This window comes from Balaenoptera physalus (assembly GCF_965194825.1).
Source record: "Balaenoptera physalus genome assembly, chromosome: 19".
NCBI lineage: Eukaryota > Metazoa > Chordata > Mammalia > Artiodactyla > Balaenopteridae > Balaenoptera > Balaenoptera physalus.
The window spans coordinates 16,126,227-16,148,052 of record NC_138900.1 but is presented as its reverse complement, the minus strand read 5'-3'; the positions used below and the strand labels follow the sequence as shown (position 1 = coordinate 16,148,052).

At 38.9% G+C, this 21,826-nt stretch overlaps 2 protein-coding genes across 7 annotated transcripts in view; one reads left to right on the top strand and one right to left on the bottom strand.

The window, feature by feature from the left end:
- Positions 1 to 104: 104 nt before the first annotated feature.
- ZNF461 (zinc finger protein 461) overlaps positions 105 to 21,826 on the top strand; it is a 133,158-nt gene continuing 111,436 nt past the window's right edge. Inside the window, exons 1-4 of one of the 4 annotated variants that reach the window (XM_082439419.1) lie at positions 105 to 210; positions 8,290 to 8,416; positions 9,061 to 9,156; positions 17,136 to 17,259. In XM_082439419.1, the coding sequence (XP_082295545.1) occupies positions 9,146 to 9,156; positions 17,136 to 17,259 (135 nt within the window). In that variant the 5' untranslated portion in view covers positions 105 to 210; positions 8,290 to 8,416; positions 9,061 to 9,145. Of the gene's footprint in view, positions 211 to 255; positions 8,417 to 9,060; positions 9,157 to 17,135; positions 17,260 to 21,826 lie in introns of those variants that run through there. The other 3 variants (XM_082439421.1, XM_082439420.1, XM_082439422.1) reach the window with 3 other exon arrangements.
- ZNF567 (zinc finger protein 567) overlaps positions 14,989 to 21,826 on the bottom strand; it is a 78,397-nt gene continuing 71,559 nt past the window's right edge. Inside the window, exon 6 of one of the 3 annotated variants that reach the window (XM_082439433.1) lies at positions 14,989 to 15,112. In XM_082439433.1, the coding sequence (XP_082295559.1) occupies positions 15,105 to 15,112 (8 nt within the window). In that variant the 3' untranslated portion in view covers positions 14,989 to 15,104. Of the gene's footprint in view, positions 15,113 to 16,759; positions 20,078 to 21,826 lie in introns of those variants that run through there. The other 2 variants (XR_014257106.1, XR_014257107.1) reach the window with 2 other exon arrangements.

Sequence of the window (21,826 nt, the reverse complement as noted above, 5' to 3'; positions counted from 1 at the left end):
CCGCGCTGAGCGGAATCGGGGACCCGTTTTCAGCCTCTGGACTACATTTCCCAGAGAACTCCGCAGGCCCACGCTATGTCCCGCGGGATTTCGCTGCTGCGTTTCGCAGCGCCGGGGCCGTTGGCTCCGCGGAGTTAGCTGCTGAGGGGCCTTTGGAAGCCGGTGCAACTTAGCTACTTTGGACCAGACCGGAACTAGGGAAGGACTAGGGTGAGGAGTTGGGGCCCCGGCCTTTCGTGTCCGGAGCGAGAAGAGAGGAGCTCGTGTGTGTGTGTGTGTGTGTAATTGTTACAGTGTGTCTTCGCAGTGTGTGATGGTGACAGTATGTGGTGATCACTCTGGGTGATGGAGTGGGGTGCTTGTGACTGTATGGGGTCCTTGTTCCCAGAAAGGGTATGTGATTGTTACTGCATTGTGCGCCATTGTGGGGGATGTAGAGGGCAGGTGACTGTGCATTTGGAACTGTGTGTCCCGGTAATGGGTATGTGATTGTTTGAATGTGTGCAGCACCGTGTGCCTAGGATTTGGAGGTCTGAGACTGTGGTGTCAGGCGCCTGTGACTGTGCAGGTGCAACTAATATGACAGTGTGTGGGTGCGGGGAGTCCTGTGGCCGTGCGATAGAGACCTTGTGTGTCCCCTAGGTATTTATGTGGGATTATATTATATGTAACCGGGTGACCTTGTATAGCACTATGTGTGCCATGGTGGGTGGGTTGTGATGCTGCAAGTGTGGCTTCACCACTCCATACCTAGGAGTCATTTGTGAGCCCATGATAGATTCTAGCTCTTTTCCTGTAACTGCATTGGGCTGGATTCTTCAGTCTTCCCTGACCTTCCTCTGTACGTGTGTGTGGGTGGAGAGGGGCTGGAGAAAGTGTGGGATCCCAAGAAAAGCTAAGTGTCCCATCAGTTTCTTCTTTTTTCCTCAGTTACCTCACTAAGAGGAAAGAATGGTTTTTGAACATCCAAAGGCCAAGATCAAAGTGCTTTGGGATTTTTTCTTTCTTCCCTGAAATCTTTGTTTTTCAAGGCATATATTTTTTTCCTCTTCTGACAATTCCTGACTACCAAAAGCCCATTCAAGAGACCTTATCGTTAGTACTTCCCATTTGGATACATAATGGAGGCCTTGGGGTTAGACCCAGAGACCCAGTTTCCTGTATGTCCCCTCCGTCTTAGTATTAATTTGGCAGTTTCTCCTGTGTGCCATATCTCCTCTAAGATCTCTGCTGGCCTAGTGAGGCAAAAACAAGAGGCTTCATCATAACAACTGAATTGTTGAAAATAAGATGAGTGCATATGTGGCACACACCAAGCAAAAGCCATGCAATTTATGGGTTGGTTTTGGTTAGTCTCAGTCCAAACGGGTGATAAGATCTTTCACTTTGCCAATATTTTTGAAGTAGGAATGACATGGGGGCTTGATCAAAGAGTTCTATACCAATAGGACAAGGGATTTGCCAGGTAATTTGTGAGTAAATACTTGGACCAGTTTCCAGGTCTATTTTGAATTAAATTCTCAAATGGTCCTCGTTGGAGTTCTCAATCTGGAATCCATGGACTCCATCACCAGATATCTAAAGGGAAGGAGGGCTGGAATGAAATTCACTAAGGGTTACAAAAATGGTAGAACCACGGATAGATCTAAAAGCAGAGACTATAACACTTTGGGACAACCTTTGAGATAATAAAATCCAAAATTACTTTTCACAAATAGAGAAATTTTAAGTAAATCCCAACATAAGGTGGCATTTTATGCAGCTAAGTAAAAATATGTTTGAGATAGAACATATCCATTTTCATTATTATGACTAACATTAAGCAATTTAAAATAAATAGAAGGGCTTCCCTGGTGGCGCAGTGGGTAAGAATCCGCCTGCCAATGCAGGGGACACGGGTTCGAGCCCTGATCTGGGATGATCCCACATGCCACGGAGCAACTAGGCCCATGCACCACAACTACTGAGCCTGCACTCTAGAGCCCGCGAGCCACAACTACTGAAGCCCGCATGCCTAGAGCCCGTGCTCCACAACAAGAGAAGCCACTGCAGTGAGAAGCCCGTGCACCACAACGAAGAGTAGCCCCCACTCGCTGCAACTAGAGAAAGCCCGCGCACAGCAACGAACATCCAACGCAGCCAAAAATAAATAAATAAAATTTAAAAATAAAATAAATAGAAAATACTCAAGAAATTGTTATAGTTAAATCTCCTCCCTAATTTTTTAGGAACAGAAGTTATTTGTAAAAGGGCCAAAGGAATGTGAGGTCCTCAGAATGAAGAAGCTTTAGAGCTGTCAGTTGAAGCTCAGTAAATATCAAACCAATTCTTAGCTAGAGTCAAGCTCTTCAGAAGCTCCCTGGAGATTCACATGAAGGAAAATAGATGTCTTAAAGGGCAGATTATGAATAATAGGGGAAACTATTCTCAATTAGTAGAACTATGTTTCCTTACTTCTCTAGTATCACATCCTTGAAGAAGTTCCTCTGGAAAGGGTTTATCCATTTGGCCTCCGCAGCCACTCATGGATTTGACCACATCCATGAATACTTCCTTCTTCTGAAATGACAAAAACCTTTTTCTTCTCCAGAGGGCTGTGCCCCCATAGTGCCCTGGTGGGGGTGGCCATGAAGGGGCAAAGAGGGGATATAAGGTGATCAAAACATTGTAGGCAGACAGCATGTATCGAATTGCTTAGGCAATGCTGGACATTTTAAACTTCACATAGCACTTAATTAGATTATCAAACATCCACAGTTTGGAATTCTAGCTAGACTTAATTTATTATTGGGAGCAAGGGGGGGCAGTTCCAGATAGTGGAGAGAAAGGTGATAGGCCTCTGCCCAGCTGAGTGAGGGCGACTCGGAACTTGACAGCCTTGCATGTAAAAGTTCAGCTGGTCCTCATCTAGGCCACCCGCATCTCTCCTTTGATGTTGCAACAGCCTATTAACTGATCCCCCTACTTCTTTCATTGCCTGCCTAACATTCCTTCTTAACACAGCGGCCAGGGTGATTCTTCCAAAATGTAGGTCATCACTCCCTGGCTTAAAACTTTCCGTGGCTGCCCATCTCACTCAGAGTAAAAACCAAAGTTTCTACAATGGCTCACACAGCCCAATGTAATCTGGCTCCCGGCTGCCTCTCTGACTTGATTTTCTATATATTTTTAGGTAACTTAATTCTGCCCCTCTGCTTTTGAACTTGCCGATTTCCCTGCCTGGCATTTTCTTGCTCCTGATATCTGCATCACTTACTCTTTCACTTCTTCAAGACTTTGCTCACCTGTCACCAAATTGGAAAAGCCTTCTTTGACCACCCTACATAGAATAGCATCTCAACCAGTGCACTTCCTATCTCCCTTATACTGTTTTATTTTTTCATAGCTCTTATTACCATTTTTAACAGATATAATTGATGTAAAACATATTAGTTTCAGGTGTAAAACATAATGATTCAATATATGTATATATTATGAAATGATCACCTCAGAAAGTCTAGTTAACATCCATCACTGCAGATAGTTACAGACTTTTTTCTTGTGATGGGAACTTTTAAGATCTAATCTCTTAGCAACTTTCAATATATAATATAATATTATTAACTATAGTCACCGTGTTGTACATTACATCCCCAGGACTTATTTACTTTATAACTGGAAGTTTGTACCTTCTGACCACCTTCACCCATTTTTGCTGCCCCTGCCCCACCTCTGGCAACCACCAATCTAGTCTCTGCATCTATGAATTTGGTTTTTTGTTTTGTTTTGTTTTTAGATTCCACATATAAGTGAGATCATATGGTATTTGTCTTTCTCTGTCTTACTTCACTTAGCGTAATGCCCTCAAGGTCCATCCATGTTGTTGCAAATGGCGAAATTTCATTCTTTTTTATGGCTGAATAACATTCCAGTGTGTGTGTGTGTGTGTGTGTGTATCACAATTTCTTTATCCATTGATTCACTGATGGACACTTAGGTTGCTTCCACGTCTTGGCTATTGTAAGTAATGCTGCTATGAACATGTGGATGCATGTATCTTTTCAAGTTAGTGTTTCTGTTTTCTTCAAATAAATACCCAGAAGTGGAATTGCTTGATCATATGGTAACTTAAAAAAAAAACTTTTTGAGGAACCTCCATACTGTTTTCCATAATGGCTGTGCCAATTTACATTCTCATCAATGATGCACAAGGGCTCCCTTTTCTCCACATCCTCACCAACACTTGTTATTTGTTGTTTTTTTTTTTAACATGTTATTTTTATTTTTTTATAAATGTATTTATTTACTTATTTTTATTTTTGGGTGTGTTGGGTCTTCGTTTCTGCGCGAGGGCTTTCTCCAGTTGTGGCGAGCGGGGGCCACTCTTCATCGCGGTGCACGGGCCTCTCACTGTCGCGGCCTCTCGTTGCGGAGCACAGGCTCCAGATGTGCAAGCTCAGCAGTTGTGGCTCACGGGCCTAGTTGCTCCGCGGCATGTGGGATCTTCCCAGACCAGGGCTCGAACCCGTGTCCCCTGCACTGGCAGGCATACTCTCAACCACTGTGCCACCAGGGAAGCCCTTGTTGTTTTTTTAACAGTAGCCATTCTAATAGGTGTGTGAGGTGAAATCTCATTTTTTTTTAATAAAGCATTTTTTAAAAAGTTTATTTATTTATTTATTTGTTTTGGCTGTGCTGGGTCTTCGTTGCAGTGCACGGGCTTTCTCTAGTTGCAGCGAGCGGGGGCTACTCTTCGTTGCGGTGTGCGGGCTTCTCATTGCAGTGGCTTCTCTTGTTACGGAGCACAGGCTCTAGGCACATAGGCTTCAGTAGTTGTGGCACGCAGCCTCAGCAGTTGTGGCTCGCGGGCTCTAGAGCACAGGTTCAGTAGTTGTGGTGCACGGGCTTAGCTGCTCTGTGGCATGTGGGATCTTCCCGGACCAGGGCTCAAACCCGTGTACCTGCTTTGGCAGGCGGATTCTTAAACACTGCACCACCAGGGAAGTCCCAACATTTCTTTTCTTTATCTAGAGACTTCCTTGCCCAACTGAGCTTCATCTATGAACCCATCTCAGGTCCTCCCATTCTGTCAGGGAGCGAGTGATGGCACCCAGCAGCAGGGTCTTGTCCCTTAGTATCCCATTCTTTTCTTTTTTCTTTTTTTTCTTTATTGAAGTATAGTTGATGTACAATATGATATAAGTTACAGGTGTACAACATGATTCACAATTTTTAAAGGTTATACTCCATTTATAGTTATTAATATTGGCTATATTTCCTGTGTTGTAAAATATAGCCTTGTAGCTTATTTTACACATAATAGTTTGTACCTCTTAATCCCCTACCCCTATATTATCCTTCCTCCCTTCCCTCTCCCCCACTGATAACCACTAATTTGTTCTCTATATCTGTAAGTCTGCTTCTTTTTTTTTATTATATTCACTAGTTTCCTGTATTTTTTAGATTCCACATATGAGTGATATCCTACAGTATTTGTCTTTCTCTGTCCGACTTATTTCACTTAGCATAATACCCTCCAAGTCCATCCATGTTGTTGCAAATGGTAAGATTTCATTCTTTTTTATGGCTGAGTAGTATTCCATTGTGTGTGTGTGTGTGTGTGTGTCTGTGTGTGTGTGTGTGTATGTCCATTGACAGATGAATGGATAAAGAAGATGAGGTATGTGTATATATGTATATAATAGTGTTGCTATGAACACTGGGGTACATGTATATTTTCAAATTAGAGTTTTCATCTTTTCCAGATATATGCCCAGGAGTGGGACTGCTGGATCATATGGCCACTCTATTTTTAGTTTTTTGAGGAACCTCCATACTGTTTTCCATAGTGGCTGTACCAGTTTACATTCCCACCAACAATGTAGGAGGGTTCCCTTTTCTCCACACCCTCTCCAGCATTTGTTATTTGTAGATTTTTAAAATTATGGTGTGAGGTGATTCCTCATTGTAGTTTTGATTTGCATTTCTCTAATAATTAGCAATGTTGAGCATCTTTTCATGTGCCCATTGGCCATCTGTATGTCTTCTTTGGAGAAATGCCTATTTAGGTCTTCTGTCCATCTTTTGACTGGGTTTTTTTTTGTTGTTGTTGTTGAGTTGTGTGAGCTGTTTGTATATTTTGGAAATTAAGCCCTTGTTGGTTGCATCATTTGCAAATATTTTCTCCCAGTCTGTACGCTGTTTTTTTAATTTAGTTTGTGGTTTCCTTTACCGTACAAAAACGTATAAGTTTGATTAGGTCCCATTTATTTATTTTTGCTTTTATTTTTATTGCCTTGGGAGACTGACCTAAGAAAACATTGGTACAATTTATGTCAGAGAATGTTTTGCCTGTGTTCTCTTCTAGGAGTTTTATGGTGTCCCGTCTTATATTTAAGACTTAGCCATTTTGTATCTCATTGTGGTTTTGATTTGCATTTCCCCAATGGTTAGCCGATGTTGAGCATCTTTTCATGTGCCTGTTGGTCATCTTCACGTCTTTGGAAAAATGTCTATTCACTTCTTCTGCCCATTTTTTAATCGGCTTTTTTTTTTTTAAATGTTGAGTTCTATGAGCTGTTTATATATTTTGGATATTTACTCCTTATTGCCCATATCATTTGCAAATATTTGCTCCCATTCCATAGGTTGTCTTTTCGTTTTGCCGATGGTTTCCTTTGCTGTGCAAAAGCTTTTAAATATAATTAGGTCACATTTGTTTATTTTGCTTTTATTTCCTTTGCTTTAGGAGACAGATCCAAAAAAATACTACTCTGATTTATGTCAAAGAGCATTCTGCCTCTGTTTTCCTCTAGGAGTTTTATGGTTTCTGGTCTTACATTTAGGTCTTAATCTATTTTGAGTTTATATTTGTAAATGGTATAGGAGAATGTTCTAAATTCATTCTTTTACATGGAGCTGTTCAGTTTTCCCATCACCATTTGTTGAAGAGACTGTCTTTTCTCCATTGTATATTCTTGCCTCCTTTGTCGTAGATTAATTGACCATAAATGTGTGCGCTCTTTTTTCTGTTCTAGCATCCCACTCTTTTCTAACAGTGTTCCCATTTGTGTGCAGTGCTCTATGATAGAGCCTAAATACATTCCACTGGGCCTCCCATATCAGAATTGTGGGTTTTTTTTTTTTCAGATTCAGAATTGTGGTTTAATGAAGTGGAAATGATTGTTGAATGGGATAACTCATCTTCACAGGCCTGTTTATTTTTCGTTAATTTTTGAGTACCCCTTTAAAAAAAAAAATGAAGTATTTCTTACCACAGAAGAATAATAGAACACTCATGTACTTAACACATAGAATAGGAAGGCCTATTGAAGACCCTTTTGTACCCTGCCCTCCCTCTCAAAGTGTAACCTGTAAAGAAAATTTTGTAGTCATCATTCTCTTGCTTTTCACAATTGTTTTGCTATTTATCCCTAAACAATATACTGTTAGCTTTTCTATAGTTTTGAACTTTTTAACAAGTAAGACTAGCCAGATGCATAAGTTTTTGAGAATTTTAGACTTTCAAAGCTGTAAAGGAACTTAGAGATCTTGTTCAATCTCAATATCCAAAATAATGGAATGGTTATGTCTTGCCTTCCTAAGATGAAAGATACATCCAGTTAAAAAGGTTTATTAAAGAACTTGCATTATAAGGAAAAATACTTATGATACTTTCTGAAAATGACGATTCTTAGTATTTGGTGTACACTTTAATTAGATCAAAGTCCTATTATGTGCAATAGAGGTTTTGCTTGTTTGTTTGGTAAATATTTTAGAGAGATTCTGACTTTTTCCTTTAAGAAGTAAGAAAAAAAAAAAGGGAAAGGAAGAGCTCATATTTAAGAGTTTATTGTAAGTAGTAATTAGCATGTCAGAGGTTCACTATACAGTTCTTTCAACTTCCTGTATGTTTGAAAATTTCCACAATAAAAATATTGGTAAGTCAGGGATGATCATTAAAATAAATAGTAATTTTCCAGGCCTACAGGTTGCTGTGTGTTTTTCTACTCTATTTCATTATTTGGGAAACTGTAAATAAATGTGTGTTTTGTTCATTCCTAGCCCTAGCCGTGGGATAATGGGAATGTCTCACTATATGAAGGAGGTTTGTCTACAGCAATAGGAATATTCAAGAAGGTGGAGGCACTTTGTTCTAATTACACTATTTTTTTTACTCTGCCCTATTTTTGGCTTAGCCCATTTGCTCAGTGTATTTTCTCCATCCCTCAGTGTCCTTTTCCATCTCTTCTTTCATCTGAAAAACATTTCCTTTAATTTTAACAGGACTACATGGTTTTGTCATTTTAGGGGTTGGTGATGTTCAGGGATGTGGCTGTAAACTTCTCTCAGGAGGAGTGGGAATGCCTGGACTCTACTCAGAGGGATTTATATAGAGATGTAATGATGGAGAATTACAGCAACCTGGTCTTACTAGGTAAGGATTTCTTTTATTTATTTATTTATTTATTTAATTTACTTTTGGCTGCACTGGGTCTTCGTTGCTGTGTTGTGGGCTCTCTCTAGTGGCGAGTGGGGGCTACTCTTCGTTGTGGTGCACGGGCTTCTCACTGCGGTGGCTTCTTTTGTTGCGGAGCATGGTCTCTAGGTGCACGGGCTTCAGTAGTTGTGGCACGCAGCCTCAGTAGTTGTGGCACACAGGCTCAGTAGTTGTGGCACACGGGCTCTAGAGCACAGGCTCAGTATTTATGGTGCACGGGCTTAGCTGCTCCGTGGCATGTGGGATCTTCCCAGACCAGGGATCGAACCTGTGTCCCCTGCATTGGTAGGTGGATTCTCAACCACTGTGCCACCAGGGAAGTCCTAGGTAAGGATTTCTATTCCCAAATAACTTGTGAATTTTGGGTGTATTTTCAGTTGTCTGGGTGGATTTCTACCTATTTCCTTGGGAATTATTTTGTACATTGTAGATTCGGAGATGAGCAGCACTTTGTGGTACCTTTATCTTCTCCTTGCTTTACACCTTCCTCTTGTCCTTCATGTTGTTGCCTGTTTTCTTGAGGACTGGGTTTGAATTCAGGAACAGCATGATTATGTCTTCTTATTTTTTCTTACAAACAGGACTCTCTATTCCTAAGCCTGATGTGATTTTCTTATTAGAGCAAGGGAAAGAGCCCTGGATGGTTTCAAGGAACATGGTGGGAGGATGGTGCCCAGGTGAGTAGATTGAACAGGTAGGGAAAGGCACTGCAGTTAAGAACCCAGGTGGTGGGATTTCCTTGGTGGTCCAGTGGGTAAGACTCCGCTCTCCCAATGCAGGGGGCCCGGGTTCGATCCCTGGTTGGGGAGTTAGATCCCGCATGCATGCCGCAGCCAAGAAGTCTGCATGCCGCAACTAAAAATCTTGCATGCTGCAACTAAAGATCCCGCATGCCGCCAAGAAGATCCTACATGCCGCAACTAAGACCCGGCGCAGCCAAAATAAATAAATACATATTAAAAAAAAAAAAAAAAAAGAAGAACCCAGATGGGGAGGGAGGCAGCACCTTAAAGGTATAGATTGAGGAATCTCTTCCTTGAAGGCCCATCCAAGGGTTGTGAAGAAAAGCCCTAAAACACGTGGAAAAAAGTAAAGTGCTTCCCTTTTACCCCCACCTTTACTCTCTGTGCTGTTCATCTGTCATAATTCCCTCCCATTTCAAAGCCCTTTTTCTCTAAGAGCCATTTTATATCATATAACTTAGATCCACTTCTTTCCCTTTTTTAAACTCATGTGTTGTTTTTTTTTAATTTTTATATTTATTTTTGGCTGTGTTAGGTCTTCGTTTCTGTGCGAGGGCTTTCTCCAGTTGCGGTGAGTGGGGGCCACTCTTCATCGCGGTGCGCGGGCCTCTCACTATCGCGGCCTCTCTCGTTGCGGAGCACAGGCTCCAGACGCGCAGGCTCAGTAGTTGTGGCTCACGGGCCTAGTCGCTCAGCGGCATGTGGGATCCTCCCAGACCAGGGCTCGAACCCGTGTCCCCTGCATCGGCAGGCAGATTCTCAACCACTGCGCCACCAGGGAAGCCCCTAAACTCATGTGTTTTAAAAAAAATCTTCTGAAATGCATTTTTAAGCCCTATTGTTCATTTTTCCTACTGATCTTTGAATTTTTTTCCCCTCTGACTAGTTTTGCTTTGATGCAGCAATTCTGTGCATTAACAGATATTCATTTACTTTTAGTCAACATTTATTGACTTAAAATAGTGTTCTAATTGTAGGATAGAGATGATTTTAATTTTTTTCACAGAACATTACAAACGTGTTTAAATTTTTTTTTTTTTTTACTTTATTACGGACAGAGGAATGGACATCCCATGAATTCATGCCCTAGCTTCAGCAGTTATTAACATGTTTTCGATCTTATTTCATCTATCCTCATTGACCTCTGCATCCCCCACCCTTGAAGTATTTTAAAGCAAGTCCCAGATATCATACGTTTAAATACTATTAAATATATAAGTTGCTTTTTACAGTTTCTTCTATTTAAAATTACTACTCTGATGCATCTTTATTTAGATGGATATTTTCATATTTGATGATCAGATATGAGATTCCTGGGCCAAAAAATTTAAACCCTTTAAAGCTCCTGATATTCTAGCACATAAATGCATGATCGAGGGTTAATTACAGATTTTTTACCCATATTCTGATGTTAGGGCCTGACATTTTCTTTGAAAACGGGTTCCCTATTTGGAGTTCTGCCTTATTTTTCATACATATTAAACCCATAAGGCGTGAATCACAATTTAAGCTTTCAGTTTTTTACATGAAGGGACAACATAAAGATTCTTGCAACCGGTGTGAATAGACAATCTTCTAGGGCTGTGCTGTCCATACGGTAGCCACTAGCTACATGTGGCTATCTAAGATAAACTTTATAAAGTCATTAAAATTAGATAAAAAATTTAATTCTACAGATGCACTAGCCATGTTTCATGTGCTCAGTAATCACATGTGGCTACTGACTACCATATTGGACAGTGCAGATTCAGAGCATTTCCAGCTTTTCAGAAAGTTCTGTTCCATTTCTATCATTCTAGACAGTTCCTCTCTTCTGCACAAGGTTTTCACTATTGATTTCTCTCCATATAATTCAAGAGCAATTTTTTTTTGTGACTAGCCTGTATAAAGTCTTCCCAGAACATTCTACTTATTTTTGTGTGTTTCAAAAACCTCTTTTTACTAGGTAAGGTAATGATATAAAAAAGAATATATGTAAATTTTAAAGCCTAACAATAAAAAAAACTGTGACCCTGCCATACATCTCAAGAACCAGCATACTTCACAATGCCACTGCACCTAACTTGTGCTCATTTTTTATTCTGTTTTACTGCTCCCGCAATGTCCCCATAGCACCTAATCTGATTTTTGTGCTTATTCTTCCTTTGATCCTTTTATGTGATTTAATAATTTTAGTACCCATAAGCAATGGATTTAGATTTTTTGTTATTGAATATTATAAAAATGGTTTCATACTATATGGAGCTTTCTCTAACCCAATTTTTTTCACCTAAAATTTTTTTTAGGTGATTTTTTTTCATCCATGTCTTTGCATGTGGCTGTGGTTCATTAATTTTCATTGTAGTCTACTATTATCCCATTATGTGCCACATATGTATCACAATTTATGTGTCTGTTCTCTGGGTCAGTGGAATTTGGGTTCTTTTGAACTAAGTTGCTATGAATATTCTTGTAAATCTCTATTGTTGCTCATGTGTATGAATTTCTCTAGGATATATACCTAGAAGTGGAATTTCTAGTTCATAGGGTATGTAAATATTCAATTTTTCAAGATAATGGCAAATTCTTTTTGAAAGTAACTGTACCACTCTGCTCTTCCAGTACCAGAGTTTTCTTTGATGCATTTCCTCATTTACACTTAGAATTTATAATCATACATTATAATTTGTGCCAATGCAGTTGCCCAGAGTTAGTGAAACACAAGGTTAGGGCACAGTCCTCCAGATTGCCAAATTTGCCTAAGACTTCTGGCACAAGACTTCTGGCACCATCTGAAAGTTTAGGAGTCCACAGGGTCAACCTCATTTCAGATCAGTTGGCTACAAATTCGGGGATCTTCGTGGACTCCCTCAAATTTTATAATTCATGAGAATAACTCACAGAACTCAGGAAAGCACTATACTTATAATTAGTTTTATTACAGCATAAGAATACCAGCAAAAGGATTAGAACCAGCCAAAGGAAGACACACATAGGGTAGAATCTGAGAGGGTTCCCAAATGCGAAGGTTCCGTTCCATGTCCTCAGGGATGCTTAGCCCTCACATCATTGATGTGACAATACGCGTGGAATATTGCTAACCTAGGATGCTCACCTGAGTTTCAGTGTGCAAAGTTTTTATCAAGGCTTTATTACATAGGCATGGTTGAGTTATCACCCATGTGGTTGAACTTGGCCTCCAGCTCCCTACCCTTCTATGGAGGCTGATTTCACCTGGCCCAAAGACCCAGCTCTCTAAATATATGGTTCATCTTTCTGGCATGGGCAGCTGCCACCAGGAGTAGGTGTAGTCCAAGGGGTTCACTATGAGTAACAGAGATACTCCTATCACTTGAGAAATTCCAAGGCTTTAGAGGTTACCTCTCAGGAACCAGGACAGAGGCCAGACCTCTCTTTAGGGAAAGTTAATTCTCCACTATACAATAGTGAATGTAAAGTTCTACATTTTCCTAGTTTTTATCAACTAGGTTAAATGTTTTTTAAAAAATGTATATTTGTTATTTATACTTTCTTTTTATGTAAAATTTTGCCATCTTTTCCACTAGATTGTTTAGGTTTATTTTCTTAATAATTAATTAATTTGCAGGAGTTATTTATTTACTTACTTAAAATTGTGTTAAAACAATGAATAACAAGTGTGTTCCATTTTAACCTTTTTTGAGTGTAAATTCAGTGGCATTAAGTACATTCACATTCTCTTGCAACCATCACTGTATTCATTTCCACAACTTTTTCATCTTCCCAGAATGAAACTATGTACTCATTAAATAATAACTCCCAATTCCTCTTCCCCACCAGGGCCTGGCAACCACAATTCTACTTTCCGTCTTTATGAATTTCACTATTCTAGATATCTCATATGAGTTGAATCATACAATGTTTGTCTTTTTGTGTATGGCTTATTTCACTTAGTACAATGTCCTCAAGTTTCATCCATGTTCTGGCATGTGTCAGAATTTCCTTTTTAAGGCTGAATTCTGTTGTATGTATTTACCACATTTTGTTTATCGATTCATCCATCAGCAGACATTTGGGTTGCTTCCATCTTTTGGCTATTGTGAATAATACTTCTAGGAACATGGGTGTACAAATACCTGTTTGAGTCCCTGCTTTCAAGTGTTTGGGTATATACCCAGAAGTGAAATTGCTGGATCATATGGTAATTGTCTGTTTAATTTTGTGTATACACACACACACACACACACACACATTTTCTTTATCCATTCATCCATTGATGAACACTTAGGCTGTTTCCATGTCTTGGTTAATGCTGCGGTGAATGTGGGGGTACATATATCTTTTCAAATTAGTGTTTTCATTTTCTTTGGAAAAATACCCAGAAGAAGAATTGTTGGATCATATGTAGTTATATTTTTAATTTTTTGAGGAACCTCAATACTGTTTTCCACAGTGGCTGCATCAATTTACATTCCCATCAATAATGACAAGGGCTCCCTTTTCTCTACATCCTTGACAACACTTGTTATATTCTTTTTGATAATGGCCATTCTAATAGGTGTGAAATGATATCTCGTTGTGCGTTTTTTTTGGCCCGTCTCACAGCTTGCGGGATCTTAGTTCCCAGATCAGGGATTGAACCGGGCCCCGGCAGTGAAAGTGCCAGGTCCTAACCACTGGACTGCCAGGAAATTCCCCACTGTGGTTTTGATTTGCATTTCCCTGATGCTTAGTGATGTTGAGTATCTTTTCATTTACCTGTTGGCCATCTGTATGTCGTTGGAAAAATGTCTATTCAGATCTTCTACCCATTTAAAAAAAGAAAAATTTATTTATTATTTTTATTTTTGGCTGCGTCAGGTCTTAATTGCAGCACGTGGGATCGTCACACGCCGGCTCTGCGTTGTGGCACTCGGGCTTGTCTCTAGTTGTGGCTCGTGGGCTCCAGAGCGTGTGGGCTCTGTAGTTGAGGCACGTGGGCTTTCTAGTTGTGGCTCGCGTGTTCAGTAGTTGAGGCATGCGGGCTCAGTAGCCCCGTGGCATGTGGGATCTTAGTTCCCTGATCAGGGATTGAACCCGCATCCCCTGGATTGGAAGGTGGATTCTTAACCACTGGACCACCAGGGAAGTCCCTCTTCTGCCCATTTTTTTTTTTTTTTCTGCCCATTTTTAAATCAGACATTTTTATTTATTTTTTTTACTATTGAGTTGTATGAGTTCTTTATGTATTGAGATTTTGGATATTAACCCCAGATATATGATTTGCATATTTTCTTCCATTCAGTAGGTTGCCTTTTCATTTTGTTGACGGTTTCCTTTGCTGTGCAGAAACTTTTTTTTTGATGTAGTCCCACTTGTTTATTTTTGCTTTTGTTGCTTTTGGTGTCATTGGCTCTGCCATTTAATAGCTGTGTGACTTTTGGCAATTCACTTATCCTCTCTGGGCTTCTACTTTCTCATTTGTAAATATAGATAGTAGTGATACCTACTTATAGGATTCTTGTGAGGATTAAATGAGTTCAAATATGTATAAAGCAGTTAGAATAGTGCCTGGCCCATGGCAAGCAGTTTGTTAGCTATTATTTTCTCTTTTCTTTTAGTTCTTATTCTTGAAATTTCATCGTACCTAATTAACTTAAAGTGTAAATCAGTATCTTTATTATAATCTTCTCAAGTAATATAAAGATTTTTAAATGTTATAATTCCAGTCCCCCATCTTCTGACTCATATGCTATTATTATTCAGAATTTTAATGTTATTAGTTAAACATTATTATTGTTTCATTACATTGATTGTAAACAATTATTGCTTACATTTTTCAAAGTCTTACGTTACACTTTCTTCTTAGTTCTTCTTTCTGGGGTCATTTTTTCTAAAGTACATCCTTAGAAGTTTCTTTCTGTTCATGATAAATTCTTGCAGTTCTATACATCTGAAAATGATCAAAGTGAACAGAATTGACTTAACCATGAACGGAAAGAAACTTCTAAGGATGTACTTTAGAAAAAAATGAAAATGATCCCAGAAAGAAAAATTCATCAGTTCTGAATAAAAAAAGCTATTACATCTTTGAATATAGTTTCAACCCTGTTCTTTTTTGGAAGACCGATAAGATCTTTGTCCTTTCTTCATGACTCTTAACTTTGCTTTCATATGTCTAGTCTCTTTTCCTCTATATAGTATGTGATATAAAATTTCTCCAGATAATCATCTAGTCACTGATTCTCTCATGAGTTGTATCTGATTTGCTACTTAATCTGTCCAGTGAGATTTTGTTGTTGATTCCTTTTCTTCCCTTTCTCATAGTTTATATGCTAAAGAAACTGGATCATCTGTCCTGTTATTTAACTTGTACCTCTCTCCCCTTTATTCCCTATAAACAAACTGTATTAGTATTGTGCGTTTTATCAGGAAGCATTTAATGTCAATTTGTTTCTCTTTCTGTGGTGTTAACAGCCATTTCATCCTCTAAACATTACCAAAGAATTAAAAAATTGTTATTATAAACTCATAGATTTAAAAAAAAATTGGTATTTCATCAGTTATTACATTACAGTTATTATTCTTAAATATATGCTCAAATTGTCCTTTATTTGACCAGTGGGAGCCTCTTCAGATTCGTTCCTGAGTCCTTTTGACATGACCCTAGGAAGTCTTTGATAGCTTCTTTGCTTTTCTAATATGCCACTTTGCTCCAGGGCTCATAATATACATTTTCTGCCCTGTCGCTGAGATGCTCCAAGGAGCCCTGATTCTTTGGAGTGAGAAATAGTATTTAGAGACAGCAATCTAGTCATTAGCCTGCTCATGCTGCTGGATTGGTCACTGTTTCTAAGACTTCAATGGATGAAACTAGGAAGTATTTGAAAAAAACACGTCATGATTATATTATAATATTTCCAGTTCATCCATTGACTTTTTTTTTTAAAAAATACATATACTCAAGGATGCTTGCTCATTGCTTTGTTTCTTTTTAAAAATTTTTATTTATTTATTTATTTATTTATTTTTGGCTGTGTTGGGTCTTTGTTTCTGTGCGAGGGCTTCCTCTAGTTGCGGCGAGCGGGGGCCACTCTTCATCGCGGTGCGCGGGCCTCTCACTTTCGCGGCCTCTCTTGCTGCGGAGCACAGGCTCCAGATGCGCAGGCTCAGCAGTTGTGGCGCACGGGCTTAGTTGCTCCGCGGCATGTGGGATCTTCCCAGACCAGGGCTTGAACCCGTGTCCCCTGCATTGGCAGGCAGACTCTCAACCACTGTGCCACCAGGGAAGCCCCATCCATTGACTTTCAAATTACATTTTTTTTTAATTTTTAAAGTTCTATTTGGATTTAAAAAAAAAATTTCCCTGGTCTTTTTGCTAATCAGTTGTTACCTTCTCATGTTTTAAAAAAACTAAACTTTTTGGAGTCACAGAAAAGTTGTAAAGCTAGTACCAAGAGTCCCCACATACCCCACACCATTTCCCCTATTATTAACAACTTTCATTTGTACATTTGTCATAATTAACGAACCAATACTGATCCATTATTTTTTTTTTTTAAATCAAGCTTTTTTTTTTTTTTTTTTAAAGAAACTCACGTTCTTTTATTTATTTATTTATTTATTTATGACTGTTTTGAGCCTTCGTTTCTGTGTGAGGGCTTTCTCTAGTTGCGGCAAGTGGGGACCACTCTTCATTGCGGTGCGCGGGCCTCTCACCATCGCGGCCTCTCTTGTTGCGGAGCACAGGCTCCAGACGCGCAGGCTCAGTAATTGTGGCTCACAGGTCCAGTTGCTCCGTGGCATGTGGGATCTTCCCAGACCAGGGCTCTAACCCGTGTCCCCTGCATTGGCAGGCAGATTCTCAACCACTGCGCCACCAGGGAAGCCCTGATCCATTATTTTTAACGAAAGCCTGTATTTTGCTCAGATTTCCTTAGGTTTTATCTAATGTCTTTTTTCTTTTTCTGTTCCAGTATCCCATCCAGGATACCACATACATCTAGTTGTCATGTCTCCTTAGGCCCCTCTTGGCTGCGACAGTTTCTCAGACTTTCCTTGTTTGTGATGACCTTGACAGTTCTGAGAAGTATTGGTCAGGTATTTTGTAGACTGTCTCTCATTGAGACTTGTCTGGTACTTTTTGCATGATTAGACTGGGGTTATGGGTTTTTGGAAGGACAACCACAGAGGTAAAGTGCCATTCTCATCACATGATATCACAGGTACATACTGTCAACATGACTTAACCACTGATGATGTTAACCTTGCTTATCTGGCTGAGGTAGTGTTTGTCAGGTTTCTCCACTGTAAAGTTACTCTTTTATTCCCCCCGTTCCATACTATATTTTTTGGAAGGAAGACACTGTGCACAATCCACACTTAAGGAATAGGAATTATGTTCTACCTCCTTGGGACAGAGTATCTACATAAGTTATTTAAAATTCTTCTGCTTAGGAGATTTGTCTTTTCTCCTCCACTTATTTATTTATTCAATAACTTATTTATATCAGTATGGAATCATGAATATTTATTTTATATTATGAGTTATAAATTTAATACTACTTTATTTACTTTGTTGCTTTGGCCATGGGGAGCTCTTTCAAGTGGCTTCTGTGTCTCTTTGAACCCCATCACTCTGGGTTTTTGGAAGCATTTCTTTACTTCTGGTATACGAGATGCTCCAAGCTCCTCATGTATATTTCCTGTCCCAGCCCTAGAATCAGCAACTTCTTGAAGGAGCCCTGGTTTTATTTATTGGAGAATATTATTAGAAATCAAGATCTGGGTACTTGGTGTACTTGTTGATACTTGGGTACTTCTCACTTTTTGACTCCATCTTTTTAAAAAAATATATAGTGAATTTTTATATATTTTCTCTCCTAGTATCTGAAGTGGCTGGTGGTTTAACTCTTCTGTTTGTTATTTCTGCTAATGCTAATACCTGGTGGTTTATTTCTGCTAGTCTTACTTTTGATTGTGACTTTCTATGAGCCTCAGTTTGAAAGGTGGGAATCTTGAAGGATCTGGATTCAAAGCATTACTCTAGGAGATTATTTACACGTTTCTACCAGAGACCAGGTCTATTCTTTAATTAATTTCTCAGCTTGAGGTGTCCATGACAGGTAGTGTAAATTTGAACTCCAATCTTATGTGAGGATGGATGTTAATTATTAATTCTCAGGTGAGACTCTTTTTTTAATTTTTGATGGTGGTAGTTGTGGTGAAATCTAGAACCATAGCTGAGGAGAGCAGATTTACCTGTTAGTCCCTTATCTGGCAGGAGACTGTTTTTCCTAGCCCACCCTTTAACTCTGGGTGTGGCTTCTTTGAAGACCTGGGTTTTATGCTGTAGTCTCAGGTTTCGTTCTTCACTTTGCGTGGTTTGAGACTTAACCTTGTTCCTTCACATGGACATCAATCCACAAAAGCTCTTGGTTTCTGTTGGGATGCCCCAAAAGGTGGTTTCAGTTCTCAGGTTTGCTTTGCCACTCCAGTTTCAGTTTTCTTTTCTGTGTTTAGTATGTTTATACTGTTTTTGCTTTTAGGAATTTCCTTTACTTTCTTGAGCGCTCAGTGGCAAGTTTAAAGATACGTTTATTTTGATATATCCAGCATTTAGCAGTTTTGCAACATAAGACTACTTTTCATGATAGATAAAGTGTACCATACTGCTAAAAGCAGAGGTTAGAGTGGGAGAGATGAGGAAGAATGTCAGTACCCGCAATGTTTGCAAAATACTAGAAACAATCTAAATGTTTGTCAGCATCAGAATAGATCAGTAAATCATCCTGTTTCTATTGTATGCTAAATAAAACCATACTGCCATGAAATGAATGAATTATAGCTAATATATCAGGCTAATCATAAAAAACAGTCACAGAATACAAGTAGTATGATGCTATTTATATATAGTGTTCAAATGTCATACTGCACAGTATCTTAAATAAGAATTCACATATATATAGTAAAACAATAATAAAAGGAAAGAGAATGAGAAATACAAATTTCAAAATAGTGGTTACCTGTAGGGTACAGGAAAGCGAGAACAATTTGCTTTGGGAGGGATATTCAAGAAGCATCAATAATGTTTTATTTTTTAAGCTTAGTAATGGATACATAGTATTCATTTCATTATTCTTCATACCTTTTAAATATGTGTATATACAAATGCACAAAACACTCTCATTTGTATGTATTTCTTAACAAAAAATACTTTCTGACTACTAATGAAGCTAAAAGGAGAGGAATAAGGTGACTAATTGGGATGTTGTGTTAGTAAATCACACATAAGATGATGATAGGTTAGACTAGGGTTCAGCAAACTATGTATGGCCTGTGAGCCAGCTGCCTATTTTTTATAAATAAAGTTTTATCAGAACATAGCCACACCTATTCACTTATGTGTTGTCTTTGGCTATTTTTATGCTACAGTGGCCAAGTTGAGTAGTTGCAATGGGGACTGTGGCTTGCAGGCCTAAAATATTCACTATCTAGTCCTTAAAGAAAAAATTTGCTGACGCTTATGATGTTAACAGTAGAAATGTTGAGAAAATGATTAGATTCAGGATTTTTTTTAAGGTTAAGCCAGAAGGATCAATAGTAGTTGGATATGTGAGCTTCTGGCAGAGTGGAGAGGGTAGAGCTGGGAATCATCAGCAGATGGATAGTTTATTAAGCAATAAGACTGAATTAGATCACTTGATAAATGAGTGAAATATTGAGAGGAGAAGAGTGCCAAAGCCTGTTCTCTGAGCCATTCTTCCACTTAGAAGTCAGGAAAGGAGGATGGTCCTGGTTTTCCCAATTATGGAGTTTTCCAGAATGTGGGACTTTTCAGTGCTAAAACCAGGGCAATCCCAGGCAAACTGAGATCTTTGATCATCCTAGATGGTATCTAAAAGGAGAATGAGAAAGACTGGTGAGCAAAGTAGAAAATGACCAAGGTAAGTATGGATGTACCAGTAGATAAACTGTCACGCATTGCTGGAAGAACAGTAACTGACCACTAGAGTTAACAAAAGGGAGGGTTTTGGTGGTCTTAGAAAGAGTGTTTTTTCAGTGGAGTTATGAAACAAAAATCATTCCTGATTGAAATGGCTTTAAAAAACGTGAAAGAGAATTCTGGGAAAATGGTGGCTGTGAATGTGTAATGTTTTTGCTTTCCTTGAATCCTCCCCATCTCCCACCAAACAAAACAAATAAACCAAATAAGAGAGAAACTAAGAGAGCAAAATACAAATCCACAGGTAACATCTACATCAAAGCTAAGTGACAAGTCACCCCCTCAAACCCTACAAGAAGATTAGCTGGGAATAAACTGACAGCCCTAAGACCCTTTTGGTGTCTGCAGCTTTTATGGATGAAGTAGAAATAAAAGCAAGGGAGTATCTGACAGCTCTGAGAAGAAGAGAACACTCAAATCATAAATTTACTCACTAGAAAGTACAGCAGCAGCTGAAACTGGAAGTCATCCTTCTATAGGCAGGTAAGTGCAAGGTAAATACAGCACAGCTAAAGTCTGGGCCCCTTAAACTCTAGAATCCAAACCACAGATACCTTTCAGGACAACATCTACTACTCAGGAGACATTTCTGGTAGTAGAATCCAAATTGAACAACAGGACAGGGATGATAGTGGCAAAGGAAGAAGGTGGTCTAGATAAAAGTGGGGGAGAGGAGCAGAGGAGGCAGATTTCAGGAAGTGTTTAAGACTACAGTTTTGAGCACTCATAGAAAACCACAAAGAGGGAGCTTCAATGCTACAAAGCTATAAAATCTACCCTGGCCCAATTTGTCCTCCTAAACATAGAATAACACCCATCTCAATTAAAAATGAGTAAGAATTAAAATGGAATATTAAAAAGTGTTCAGTTACCATATTATCCAGCAATACCATTTCTGGGCATATACCCAAAAGAATTGAAAGGAGAGGCCCAAACAGATATTTGTACACCCATGTTCATAGCACCATTATTCACAATAGCTAACATGGGGGAGCAACCAAGATGTCCATCAACAAATGAATGGATAAACAAAAATGTAGTATAAACAGACAGTGAAATATTATTCAGCCTTAAAAAGGAAGGAATACTGACACATACCACAACATGGATGAACCTTGAGGACATTATGCTAAGTGCAATAAGCCAGTAACAAAAAGACAAACTGATTTCATTTTCTAAGGTATCTAGAGTACAGACTTGGAGAGAGACTTTGTTTAGTGGGCACAGAGTTTCAGTTTTGCAAGATAAAACAGTTTTCAAGATTGGTTGCACAACAATGTGAATATACTTAACACTAGTGAACTGTACACTTAATGGTTAAGACGGTAAATTTTATGTTATGTATATTTTACCACCATTAAAAAGAAAAGGATGATGGGCCAAAAAAAGTGTCAGCACAAATGAAGGCATAAAATTGGAAACAGAGGGATGAAAAACAGGATGCACATAGAAGACAAATAATAAAACAGTAGACCTGAATCCAAACACATCAATAATTACATTAAATGCCAATGGACTAAATACACCAATTAAAAGACAGAGAATGTCCAAATGGATAAAAATTCATGACTGAAGTGTGTGCTATTTATGAGAAACTCACTTCAAATATAGGTAGATTAAAAGGATAGAAAAAGATACATTAAGCAAACACAAATAAAAAAG